Genomic DNA, 13,888 nt, shown 5'->3' with positions numbered 1-13,888 from the left:
TTAGAAAAATTTAATTGGGATTTGTGGAAGAAATTAAGATAGGAATTCTGGTTAGAAAGATTTAATTGGGATTTGTGGAAGAAATTAAGACAGAGAATTCGTTTAGGAAATGTAAAGGCCTGGCTAGCAGGACATTCAGACCTCCAGGCTTCCAAAGGGCTACCATACCCTTGAGAGCAAGCTGCTGCTTTTCTAAAGTTAGCAGTTAATAAAAATTAACTACCTGAAAATAATAGACGAAAACTGGGCTTCAGAAAAGCCAAGCCCCGTCCTTGTTTACAGCAAGCATAAAACCAGATTTCTAATCCGTAGGAGCCACAATCACCTATTGATTGCGACGACATCTGTGCCCCTGTTTTGGGAAGCAGGGTTTTCTGCGGAGGCAGGGCTGAAAAATCCGACCATTTCCCTGCGCCTGTGTAATAAACAGCTGACAGGCCTCTCAGGAAAGAGTCTTGAAACCCGCACCTGGGCTCACTCATTTCTCACCTATGGACGGACCTAATTAAAAGTCTTTCCTTCCATATTCAGAAGTTATTCTTTTCAAAAATGCAATCTGAGAAGTAGCATCACTAGAACTCGTGTGGTACCCTCTAGCAGACAAAGGGTGAAACGCTTTGTGCGCCACCAAAGACAACCTCCTTCGCCCCAGGCCAACCCAGAGTAAGCCACCGAGCTCCGGACGAATCCGTTCAGCAGTGGGCAAGACAATGACCTCAAAGATCAGAGCCTCTTAACCCCTTTCTCACCCCAGAGCTTCCCTCAGGATAAAGTCTCTTAACTATTGTAGACCTGTCGAGGGCTGGAGGAGGTGGAGGGTGCGTTAGCTGGATCGGTCCTGAGGGCGACCACTTAATCCCGGACCAAGTTATGTCGCACAAAGCGCCCTGACTCAGGATAGTTGCCAACTGCAAACCGTGAGGCCAAGGCACTGACAGAGACCACCTGGGGATGGGGAGTGTGTGCGTGCATGTGTGTGTGTTGGTGTGTGTGTGGGGGGGTGGGATGGAGTGGATACACTGTAAAGCCGAGTTCAAAAACCGTCCCCTCCCCCCGATGTAGGCTGATTAGTAGCCCAGGCACAAGAGAAAGCTGATTCGTTTCCGCTCTCACTTCTCAAGTTCACACTCAAGTTCAACCCCTGACTCCCACAAGACTTCTGAGTAGCCCGGACCTTTTCTCCATCTATCCTTAGGGAACAACCCCTGATGAAGCCGGTGGGCATAGCCTGTAGGAAATGCGTAGGGACCCTAGAGGAGAGACGGTAAGGGGTCAGGAAAGGAAAGCCTGGGAGGTAGAGAAAAGGACTCTGCCACCTTGTAAGCTTGCTTTTTCTGCAGTGAGAGCCCCCAGGCCCCCGGAGAGGTGCTTTTAGTTAGGACTTATGAACTCTTCTGTGCAGCCTAGCTAGAGTGACGCCTTCTGGAAAGCGGGTGTGGGTTTTCGACTGGTTTCTAAAGGTGAGCACTAGGCGAGCGCCTGGCTTTCAACCCTCAACCCTGCTAGAGCCCCCGAAGCGAGCGCGGTGGCGAACCCGGACTGCCTGGGCATAAGGCTCCTTCAGGAGCAGCGCGATCAAGCCTCAACCCGCTCCTGCCCCACACTGCTCGGTTTTCTTCAATTTAAGGGGAGAGCGAGCAGCTTTTACGCCGCAGGTCCTAGTGCCGGCTCGGAGCGGAGGTGACCAATGGTTTGGAACCTTCAGAACATAACCCAGCCAACCCAGGAGTGTTGGAAGGGGAGAAGTAAGGGAAGGGCGAACTGGCAGCCCCAGACCAGAGCAGGGGAAACTGAAAAGACAGCGGGTGGTCGTGAGATGGGGCAGAAAAAGAAAAACAAAGACGGGGGCATCTTTGCATCACTTAAAGGTTCTATACTCGCCAATTGCCCAAATACAGTTTTCTGAAAGAATGTGGACACTGAAGCATGTGACCAAACCCCCAACTGGGACATTCAACTGGAACGAGTTCGCATGCACGGGAGCTCCACTCCCAGGGCACAGGTCAATCAATCATCCCACCAGGATGTCCCTGTCCTTGATCTTCAGCTATCTCCCTCCCACCCACTTCCCTGGACAACCTCTCTGATCCTCCTCCTCCCTCCCTGCCAGGTCCCAGAGCCCCAGCTAACCCAGTCAACTGCCCCAGCGTCCGCGCTCTGGAAGTTCACAGCGTGCAGAGCAGGAGAGCATGCCCGCTGCCCCCTCGGGGCCCTCCTGGAGAGGTAAGTGTTAGGGGAGTGAGTGGGAAGTGTACACTGCCCGTGGAAGGCGGCGAGTGTTTGCAGCCCCACCTTCCCAAGTTCTACCTTCCTAGTCCACCTGTCGCCCAGGTCCACGATGTAGGGAGGCCCGGGGTTGGCCATCTTCAACTTTCTGTTTCCAGGACCAGGAGGGCGTGCGAAGGGTAGAGAAGAGCCCCACAAAGAACCGTAGAGTGGCCAGGAAGAAAAAGGGGGTGAGGCAGGTGCCCAGAGACTTGCAGATATCCCCATGGCACGCTGGCACCCGGCCCGCTCTCCAAGAAAAGAGTGAAGTTGTGGCCAAGCAGAAAGTGAGGGAGAAAGCGGGACCGAGCACCCCGCGCAGGAAACCTGAAGGTCCCAGCACTGCAGGGGGAGAGACGGACAGTGACTCCCTAAAGCCGGTCAGGCCATCCACTGGGGCAGCCCATAGGGTAACCAGGGGAGGTATCTCTCCCCGGTCCCCGGCGCGCCGCCCCACAGCTGCCAGCTTACCCCAGGGGCCTGCCACCGCTGTCGCCGCTGGGGGTCTTGGCTCAAGGGCTCACCCAGCACGCCTCCCGCAGCGGCCCTTTGACAAAAGAGCCTTCTCTGTCATGGGTAGCGCGGGCCCTCCTAGCCTCTGGAACTTTCTCCGCGCAACTTTTTCGGGGCGGGCGGCGCTCGTCCCTGGACCGCGCGGGCTCCAGCACGCGGACCTGGCCAGGGCGTAGCGCCGGCGCAGGAGATCCACGATCCCAGAATCCGCGTCCAATCCCTCGACACCACCCCTCTGCCTACTACTCCCACGAAGGGACGTATTAGCTAGCCGGGACGATGGTGGGCCTAGTAACCTGGAGTATGTGTGCCCGCGCGCTCGCGCCCCGCCGCCTGCCCGTGCGCCCAGCGCACTCAACCCCGGCAGGCCACCACTGCGCGCCGGGTGCTTCCAGCCGCTTCTGTCGGGAGGCAGCCCTCTCAGGCTCTCCCTCCATCCGGCGTCCGCTTCCGCACCCGAGAGTGACAAGCAAAAATGGTTCAGTGCAACTCATGGACCGGGAGGAAGGAACTAGCGTCGCTCCTCTCTCCAAAAAGCGCCCTCCTGCGTCCCTCCAGAACTCCCGAGAGGCAGCAACACCTTCCCACAACTTTCTACGCCCAAGCCATTTGTAGCCCACCTGCGAACGCGAACCTTCTTCCCCTTCTGCGGGGTGCGCTCCCCTCCCCCATCTCCCCATCTGGCTGGAGTTGGCCGGACCCGGGGAGCCTCGGTGTCCGCGGGCTCGCTTACCTCGCATGGTGTGGCCGCTCTCCCGCTCCGCGTAGTCATGAAGCTGCTCCCAGCCCGAACCCCGGAGAGCCCAAAAATCCTGCTCAGCACGAGTGAAGAAGGTGGTCGGCAAAGAGCTGCTCCGCCGAGAAAACCATCCCTTTAGGCGGACGCCGTGGCCGGAGGGTGACGTTAGCCGCCGCCGCCGCCGCTATGTTAACAGTTTTGATGATGGTGGTGATGACTGTTTTGATGGTTGTTTGGTTGTTTGTTTTCAGGAAGGGTGAAAAAAAATGTGCTGTCTGGCTGGTGCCTGGGTTTTGTTTTGCTTTTGTTTTTCTTTTTTCTTTCTCTCTAATGTGCTTGCTTTTTAAAAATGCCACCGCCTCTGGCTCAGAAGATTTCTTTTGTGATCACTTGGACTGAGGAGGAGGAAGAAGGACAGCAGCAGCAGGAGTTGGTGGTGGTTTTGTTAGTTACAAAGAAGAAGGAGAAGGAGCGGGGGGGGGGGAAGGAAACAGAAAAGGAAGAAAGGCGGTGTGGATGGCAGAGCATGTGCGTTTTCACATGACATCTGTGCCTGTTAGCGGATCCAGTGAATTTTCACTGTTCAGTTACAGGGAGGAAGGGAGCGAGAGAGAAAGAGAGGAGAGAGATGGAGAGAGAGCCGAGAAGGGGCTTATACGCGAGGGCGGGTTTGGCCGGGACTTCCAGGCCCCGCCTCCTGTCAGCGCCGCGGCCTATCAGCGCCCGGCAGCGCTTGGAGGGGCCGGGACCACGGGGGAGGGGACGCGATTCCCGGAGAGAGGCGGGGGTTAGGGACACTGGAGCCCGAAGCCGGCCGGAACTGAAGCTGGTCACCAGAGACTGTCCGCACTGGGCAAAGGAGAGGGAACGACCCAGAGAGTGGGGCAGATCGGCAGGTGACATTCACTTCCGACTCCAGGAGGAGGGAGAAGGCACTGACCAGTCCTTTTAAAGGCGAGAGACGTGGGGCTCCCCGGGTCCCACGTTCCGTCCGTCTCTCGCAGGGACTGCCTGCCCCATAGTTAGTTTTGAATTTCTGGCAGCGCTCCGCTGAGTCCTCTTTCGGTAAACTCTGAATCTCCTGTGAGGGTTTCCATGAACAGGACGCTTCAGTTTTAGTGGCAGAATGATGCAAATCAACTTCCATCACTTTGAGCACAACCAAAATGCAGTCCCATGCAAGTGCCATCCGCTTGCTTTAAAATCGTCTTTCAGATGCTTCCCGCCCTGAATCTTAAAAACAGAAAACAGGACACACTAAGATCTCTTCAGTTTTTAAAAATTATTTAAAATTTTTTTTACTACTTTCTTTTGTCAAGGCAATTTTTATTAGCATTTGGAAATCTCCTGGCATTGGGCTACCCTATTCAAGGATAACAGCCCCAGCTGACTGTGGCTACTTCAGTGATGCCAGGGAAATGGATGAGGCCAGAGGTATGATTATGTGGTGCTGTTTATTTGATAAAGGTGTGGGGCTCTAGGAGGGAGGAATTTTAAGCCCACTTGCTATTAGAAGACATTTATCTATTTATTGGAGACTGGCAATTAAACGTAACTACTTTGTATTCCTTAGGCGAAAACTGTCATCTATGACCATTTCTTTGTATTTTGATAAAAATTCAATGCATATATCAAAACTGTTCCTTTGCAAGTTTTCCCCTCTCAGTGGACACAGTAAACATATAGTGATCACATCTACTCCCTGGACCCCCACCACTGTAGGTTAATTGGCCCTCTTAAAGGGGGAAAATTTGTTTTTTCTACTCAAGTCTTAAGACATTGAGGCTCCTAGTCATTAGTGTACCTGTTGGCAGAGCAGGCCTCATCATCATTCACCTGTGCAAATAATTTGATTTTTACTAGTATTTATTCATATTATGTCATGCAACACAAAGTGCAATGCAGAATTGGCGATTATTTAATTACTGCACTCTACACTGCCAAGTAGTTTGTTCCCCCCTGTTTGAATAAAAAATGGATTACTTGCCGAATCTTCTCTACTGCTAAATTGACTTAGCCCTGCTATATGCCCTTCCATTTGCAAGCCAATGAGTAATTTAGGAAAATTTTAGTATTGAGTGAAAGTTGATTGAGTCTTTAATTAAATGAAATGAACAAAAGGAAGCTACAGTTCAGAATAGTTATTCCTTTATAAATACCTTTCCCCTAGATTTGTAATTGACAGTAGTTAATCTTTTAAGATAATATTTAAGGCTCCCTGGTTTTATCATTTTTAATCAAGTAAAATATATTCATCATAACTACATTAAAGCTGCACTAAGTTATGCCTAATTTAGTTGCTTCATTAAAAATTACTGAATATAAAATAGTCAAGAAACAAATTTTGACTACATCATTTTAATTTTATGTGCTTCAAGCAGAGACACAGGGATGTTGAAAGTTCTTTAAAACCTTTGTAAACACTGTAATTATTATTGTTGTGATTATTTTAGATTTCTATTTCTGATTAAAGAGAAATTTCAAAATTCAAGAATTTTAACTCTTTCTTCTAGTCTTAAATTTCTGAACATTTATTGAATTCATTTCTTTTACTGCTGCAATATCTATAATTCTTAAAAAAGATAGTCAACACATATATAATAAATGCCTTTCCCCCCTCCTACACATTTTTATATGTTCTTTGCTTTGTCGGTTCAACAATACATAATTTTGCCTAGAACTGTATCACATAGTTTTTAATCCCTTCCAAAAACTTCTGAAAAAAAATTATTAGAAATAAACACTTAAATTATATCACTTAAAAAAATTATATTATATATAGTGGTACACAAGTATTTCTTTTTTAGAGTGGAATAAATGTTGATCATTGGTTATATTGTGGTAATCTGGGACATTCTGGATCTTCCTAAAAATTAAAAAACTGAGTTCTTGAGCTTTCCTAATAAGTTGCAAATTATGTCAACTGAATGGAACCCATTTGTGTAAAATAAATATTCAGGACTTAAAGAAATCAGCATTTTCCAAGAAGTCATAAAATACTTAATGTATGATCTGATGTTTTCATAACCTATCTGCCATCAACTATCCATATTTTGATTGGCATAATAATAATATATTGATAAAATGTCCTTGTTCACATGAAGTGCAGGGTTGGTCACTTTACTTGAATGATTACAGAACGATTTGGTTTCCTATAATCTTGAAACTCTGCTTTTGTCCCTAGGTCTGAACAATGTTCTACTGATAATTTTAGATGAAAATCAGTAGGTCACATAGCACTGTACTTAACCTCAAGAACTGATATAATGTCACATATGTTCCTGCTAACCTGATTTTTGGACATATCACCACCCCTCAGATTTAGCTATAAGGCCACAGAGTAATAATGACAAGAAATATCCTGACAAAGGCAAGGGTTTATTATGAGCCAACCAGGTAGGGTGAACACAGCATTTAGGATTATTTCAATCCTAAAGTGCTTGAACCCAAATAGGAAGTAATGGTTCACTGTATGCTGAGCTGGCCAGTCTATAGAGACTGTTTTAAAGAACTATGAATCTTGCAGGCACATTGGCAATACTGATAATAATATTACATTTGGAATGACTGGATGACTGGGTGTTTAGGGGGGCTATGTGGCTGTGAAAGTTGAGAAAGATATATAACCTACCTTAAATATTGAGAAAATGAGAAAAAAAGAACTTTAAATATTTAAAACTATTAAAAATGGAAATGGTGAAGTACTGAGCTTCCTGTTGCTGGAGGCATCCAAGAAAGATTGAATGAAAAGCTTTGGTAAAGATGCTCTGCTATACGGATTTCTCCAGTAGGCTGAGAATTGTCTAGATTAGCTCCAATATCTTCTGCAAGTGTAAGTGTATTCACATGGAGGCAATTACTACAGCCCCAGCAGCTGCAGAGGAGCATGGCTTCCTGAGAATGGAAGCTCCAAGAGAGCACGGGCCAGGACTTCCCTAGAGTTTGGAAGAGCTCTTGGTACTTTATAGGTACTTGATAATTATTGGTTGAATGGATGCTTTCCACTTTTTTGTCCACTGGATGTGAGCCAGAAATATAGCAAAGACCCGAATAAGATCTCTTCTTTCTTAGTTTCTAAAGCATGGGGGGTGGGGTCAGGGCCGGGGGGGGGGCGGCTAGGAAAGAGAAGAGATTTTCTTTTTTTAAAAAAAACTCTCCCAATTTGGGGAAGAAAAAAATGATGTTTTTGTTTGGTTACATAATTATAAAAGAAAGCAAAACCTAATTATTTTCATATTTATTACTATTCTCAGTTATATTGTCAGATGGAGAGTCTTCATAATCTTTTAGTACTTTTAAGTTCTGCTTCATTTTTAAGTATGGGTGCAATTTCAACAACTTTTCAGAATGAAAAATGAGAAAATATGCTAAAAATGCATAGCTGCTGCTTTATGTAATAAATTGGAAAGAGTGTGTGTGGGCCGAAACAAAATGAACCCCAATATGTGGGATAAGAGGTAAGGTAAGCCTTAGGAAAATGACAAAATAAATAGATTAGGGAAAAAAAGAAAGAAAATTTAACATTTATTGGATGAACCACATGACCTATCAGGTTATCTGATTTCTATTTCCTAAAAAAGCCTACAAGGTGTGTATTATAGCTCACTCCCCTAACCCCTGCCTTTTTCTTTCTTTTTTTTTTTTTTTTTAAAGATAAAGAAACACAGGCTTAGAAAGGTCAAGGAACTTGCCTAAGATCACAAATCTAAAAATGTTGGATCCACGATTCAAACCCAGATACAGCCTCTAAAACGTAAGTTCCATAAGTACAAGAACTTTCCTGATTTTATTTTTTTCAGTGCTGAATCCCCAGAATCAGGCATCTCACCTGGCAAATAGTAGATGCTCAAAATACACTTGCAGATGAATAAATGGGCATTTGAACTTTTGTCCATAGCACAGTATGGCATGTCCACACACTCTAGGACTGAAGCTAGTTATTTGCTAAATGCCATTAAAAAAAATAGTGAATTTTGACTTTGAAGATAAAAGGATACTTTGAAAAATTTATTTAATAATTATCTAATGCCTGATTCAAGTCCATCATGGAGTCTAAGAAATGGTTTTGTAATAAACATTTCAGGTCATAGATAATGTGGGCCTGAATTAAAATGGCACCAGTGGGGGGGGGGGAAACAAAGAGGAAAGGTTGAATATATTTTGACAGCCAAAAGCTACAAAGTCTCGTTCATGATTACATGGTGGTGCTGGTGGGCAGTGTGTTGGTTAAAGTGAGGGAGAAGTCAAACAAATCTTCATGAGTAGGAAGAGGATAGAATGAATATACCATTAATAGAAATAAGTAAGGAAGGAAGAGTAGGTTCTTGAATAAATAGGCGGAAATGTTGAGATTAATTTTCAGTTTTGGTGTGTACTGGTGACAATGTCCAACAGATGGTTGGGTATGTAGAACTGGAGATTTGGAAACTGTTAGGAGGTGAACATAAAGATGTTTAAGACACTCAAAAATATTAAGGAGAAGCAAAATAATATGAGAAGAAACCAGATGTCCCTTTTTAATGGGTAGGATGGAGGGATAAACCAGTGAATAAGAGGGTGGAGGGGAAATGGTGGACTAAATAGATATTGGATCAGAGAAGTCAAAGTAGAGAAGAGTTTCAAGAAAGAAGGAATGATCAACAATGTCAGTTAGGCAGAGAACTCAAGGGCCATCAGGTTTGTTGATTAGGAAGTTATTAGTGATTCTCAGGAAACCTTCAGGACTGAGGAGTGAAGAGCTATTAAGACATGGATGGATGCAGGGTAGTGTTTGGATTATCCTTTCAAGTCATTTGGTGGATGGGAGGGGTGGACCATTAGTTTGAAAAGGTGGTAGATCAAGTTTTCTCTCTCTCTCTCTCCCTCTCTCTTTCTCTACACACACACACACACACACACACACACACACACACACACACACCACATTTCTTCCCTTCTATATAAATTTGGGATTGAACAAAATGGGTAATTATAGATATAAAAAGAGAGTCTGAAGAAATGATATCAGTGGTCATGGGTGAGCTTTGGTAAGGGCACCTTTTCTTCTGAGACTAAAATCAAGAAAGAGAATAGATAAAGACAGCAACTTTGTCGAGTTATCGGGGTTTGGAAGCACATGTAAAGGGAAAATATTGAAGTCTAGGTCTCAGTTGGCAATTAATTTACCTGTGTGACCCCATGCAAGTCACATTATTTCTGCGTCCCATTTCCCCCATTATACAGAGAGTATCTTGTTTTTTTAAAGTTGTTATTTAAATTCCAGTTGTTAACATACAGTGTAACACTTCCATACGTCAGCCAGTGCTCATCATGAGTGCAGTGAGCATCTTGAGGACAGTGCCTCTGTCATTTTCAGTTTGCTATCCAGTACCTGGTGCTCTAAACTGCTTGTTTAATGAGTTAGCTCAATCTGAGAGTTGAATCATTAGCGAAACTTTTGTCTCAGTTTAGAACTTGTCCTGTTATTATATTTTGGTAAATTCCCCTCCATTTTTTTTTATCACAATCCTTGAAGACTTAAATATAACAAATCTCCGTTTATATAAGCAATCTAGATTGGGTGGATCTCTTTTTGTTGCAATCATACAAGCTTTCCCAAAACAGGCGGATTCAAAGAACATCAAAGGAGCTAAGTATTGGGCTGCCAGTGTGTTTCAGACACTAAATAGGAAGAAATGAGCTCTGCTGTATTTTACAGAACCAGACTGAAATATTTTAAGGGTTCTTTAGAAGAATAAATGCCTGCGAATAGCTAATGAAATTACTTTTAAAAATAAGGTTAGTCCAGAATGAATTTAAATGTATAAAAATGCTTAGCCAAAAAACTAGAAAATACACTAACATTTTAATACGGAGTAACTGGAGGAACTAGAAGGAGAATGAGGACTATAATGTTTCATGCCATGTATTCTGTACTGTTTGATTTATTCACAAGAAGTAGGTATTCCTGCATGTGTGTATGATAAAAAAAAGTTTTTCTTCAAGGAGACCAAAGTAGAAAATAAAGGAGATTAGTGCAGGGGACTTCCCTTACCAAAATGTACTCTAAAGTCATTCCAATAAAAATAAGATATATTGTCACAAAAGTAGATAAGTATCAGAACATACAGAAATTGATTTAAGACTATGAGAACTTTATATAAAAATCAAAATGCAATTTAGGTTCAGATTAGAAAATATGATGCATTTTAATACTATGGGTAATGCCAGATTTCTATTACATATCCCATACAAGAGTACACTTCAGATGGATTAGAGATTTAAATAAAATATAGAAGTAAAAGCCTAAAATAATAAAATTACATTTTTGTGTATATTTATATAAAGTTTTGGATAGGGGCATACTTTTCCAAATTAGTAAACTCAGCTCCTATAAAGAAGTCAGATGTATTTTCCTATATAAAAACTAAAAAATGAATATTTGAATGGCAAAAGGCCCCCAAACAAAGTGAAAATACACACAATAGACTGGAGAAAATATTGCTGCACAAAAAACTAATAGCCTTTATAAAAATGCATACAAACCTACAAATTGTAAGAATTAGACAAAAAACTCAAAACTGGGGTTGAGAGAGAAGAAAGGGGAGCTGCTTAATGGAGATTTTTTTTTTTTCCTGACGGTTTTTGCTCCAGGTGAGAAATTTCTCTGTTGTATCTCTGTTAATGCTCCTGAAAAGCACCTTTCCAGATCACCGGACACAACTTTAAGATAATTTCTTGTGTTTATTACAATATGAATTGGAATGCAAGTGGAAGATTTCATATAACTTCATCTTAGCTGCTGATACACTGCAAAATTTATCTTGAATTGGCTACTTTTCTCTATATTCCTGCCTCTGAATTCAAGTTACTGTCCCTCGCCTACACATATGGGTACCATGTTCTCAGAATTTGTCTCTCTCTGCCTCTACTTTTGCCCCTTAACCTATATATTTTCCAATTGGCAGCTAGAGAGAACTTTAAAAAACGTAAGTCATACAATAAATAACACCTTGCTAAAACATTTTAGTGTCTTTCCATTACATTTAGGAATAAGCCATACTGTTACCGTGGCTTAGAAGGAGGGCAAAAACATATTCTGGTTTGCACTGACACCCAGAATAATTGTTAGAAGTGCCCCCTTTCATTCTCAAAAGTGTTCCAGTCTGAGCAATACATGATATAGTTACCCTAATTATAAAGCTCTGCTGGCTTAAAGGTTATGTTTTCAGAGAAAATCGTCCCTCATCATACCGCCTGAAAGAGCACTCGTTTATAATTCTTTTTCAGAGAATCTCTTTGTGGTCTTTATAGTACAGATCATAATTTATGCTTATTTATTTTTTTGGTCTACTCTTGTTATTATCTAATGGAGGAAGTAAATTAATTTATAATTAATTTTATTATTTGCCCCATGAGGCAAGGACCACATCTCTGTTGTTTTATATTATATCATCAAGGCCTACAATGATGCCTGATACTTAGCACATACTTACTATAAGTTTGTTCAGTAATCAACAATTTGGACTAATTGTTGAAATTAGTAAGTAATAATTTTTGTTTTCTTTTTGAAAACTTGATCCACACATTGCTAAGATGTCTCCATGTCTCCTTATGGGCACATTAAAAAAATGCATGGGATATTAATTTTTCTTTTTATGACAATTGATATGCTTCAGGATGACTAAGTATATCAGATCTGGAGTAAAATGAAACAAAACAAGAATAAGAAACAAACAAAAATTGTTTTCTGTTCCAGATCCTCTATTTTCAATGTGAGCTGGTAGTTAACCTGCCTAAAATGCACTTTAAAAATATGTAAAATGGGACTAATAAACTCAAAAGGATAAAATGAGATATACTAACATAATGCTTAGCACATCATAATCATGCAAGAATCATCAACTATTTATAATTTTATTCCTTGCTTGTGGAAAATCTGTTTAATGAGTTAGCAACAGCAAATTTTTCAATTCAGGTCAATCAGACATTGCTGTCCATCACACTTCCCAGCTACTTCTATATAATGAGCAAATGCACAGAACATAAACTAATTTATAATTTCCCACACTATTAGTTGTTTTCAATTTGATTTTTCCCAATTGCTCTATGACTCTGCTTTTTTGCCTCCTTTCTTACTTTGAATTAATTGATTTTGCGTTATTCCAATTTATTTTTCTTCTATTGGCATGCTGGTTACACATCCTTTATTATTCTTTTGGTAATTCTCCTAGAGATTCAACGTGTGTCCTTGGATTATTAGAGCAAATATAAATTAGTACTCTTATCACATTCCAGTCAGTGCTAAGACCTTAGAACACTGAACTCTGTGAGCCTTCCCCAACCCTCTGAATGCCATTAGTATTATTACTGTCATGTATTTAGGTACTACCTATATTTTAAACCCTGTAAAATATTACTAATATTGTTATTATGATTTCATATTATTGGCATCCCTTCAGATTTGCCCCAAATTTATCATATAATTTTTTCCTGCATTTTTGTGTTTCTCTTTGCGATCATTTTCCTTCTGCTTGAAGAACTACTTTTAGCATTCCCTTTCATGTCGGCGGCCGTGGCAGAAAACGCTTAGTCTTTGGTTATCCAGGAATGCCTATGTTGCTTCATGTCTGAAAAATGTTTTTACCGGTTGCCAGAATTTTTTCTTCTTTTTTTCACACCCTCCTCATGTCATTCCATTGTCTTCTGTGTTACATCTTTTCTGTTCAAGAGTCAGTTCTCAAATGTTGTGGCTGTTCCTTTGAAAATAATGTATCTTCCTTTTTGGTCCTTTTGGGATTTTCTCTTTGTCTTTGGTCTTCAGTTGTTTTACTGTGATGTGTATAGATATGGTTTTCTTTTCAGTTGCCCTCTCTGCAGTTTGAAACACCATTTGAATCGATGGCTTGGTATCTCTCAAAATTAGAAAGTTCTTGACATTTACTCTTAAATATTGCCCTTGCCCCATTCCCTCTGTCTTCTCTTTCTGGAGGAAGATGGTATTACATGTATGTTTTATGTACAGTTTATATGTCTGTATGTACATGAATGTTTTCACTTTGCCCCATATGTCCCTCTTACTATGTAGTTTCTATCCTTTTTGCTCTCCAGGCTTCCATCAAAGTATTTTATATTTATCTAACTTCTGGTGCAGTAATGCTTTCCTCAGCTGTATTTTCTAGTTTGTTGTTAAACCTATCTATTTGCTCTTTGTTTCAATTACTATATTTTGCAGTCCTAGAATTTCTATTTGGTTCTTTTTTTATAGGTTCCTGGTATCTGGCAAAATGTTCGATCTTGTCATCGATTTTTTTAAATTTTAATTTCTGCATAGTTAACATACAGTGTTATATCAGTTTCAGGTGTTCAATATAGTGATTCAAGAGTTCTATG

The 13,888-nt window shown here is 41.8% G+C and overlaps 1 protein-coding gene across 1 annotated transcript in view; it reads right to left on the bottom strand.

The window, feature by feature from the left end:
* Positions 1-4,165, bottom strand: part of RORB (RAR related orphan receptor B) — a 203,952-nt gene extending 199,787 nt beyond the window's left edge. The window contains 1 exon segment of the mRNA XM_011231560.3: positions 3,512-4,165. Within this exon segment, the coding sequence (XP_011229862.2) occupies positions 3,512-3,518 (7 nt within the window). The 5' untranslated portion in view covers positions 3,519-4,165.
* Between the last annotated feature and the right edge of the window lie 9,723 nt (positions 4,166-13,888).

Source organism: Ailuropoda melanoleuca, chromosome 17 (genome assembly GCF_002007445.2).
Source record: "Ailuropoda melanoleuca isolate Jingjing chromosome 17, ASM200744v2, whole genome shotgun sequence".
Classification (NCBI taxonomy): domain Eukaryota; kingdom Metazoa; phylum Chordata; class Mammalia; order Carnivora; family Ursidae; genus Ailuropoda; species Ailuropoda melanoleuca.
Note: the sequence above shows the minus strand (reverse complement) of the source record. Positions and strands in the feature narration are given on the sequence as shown.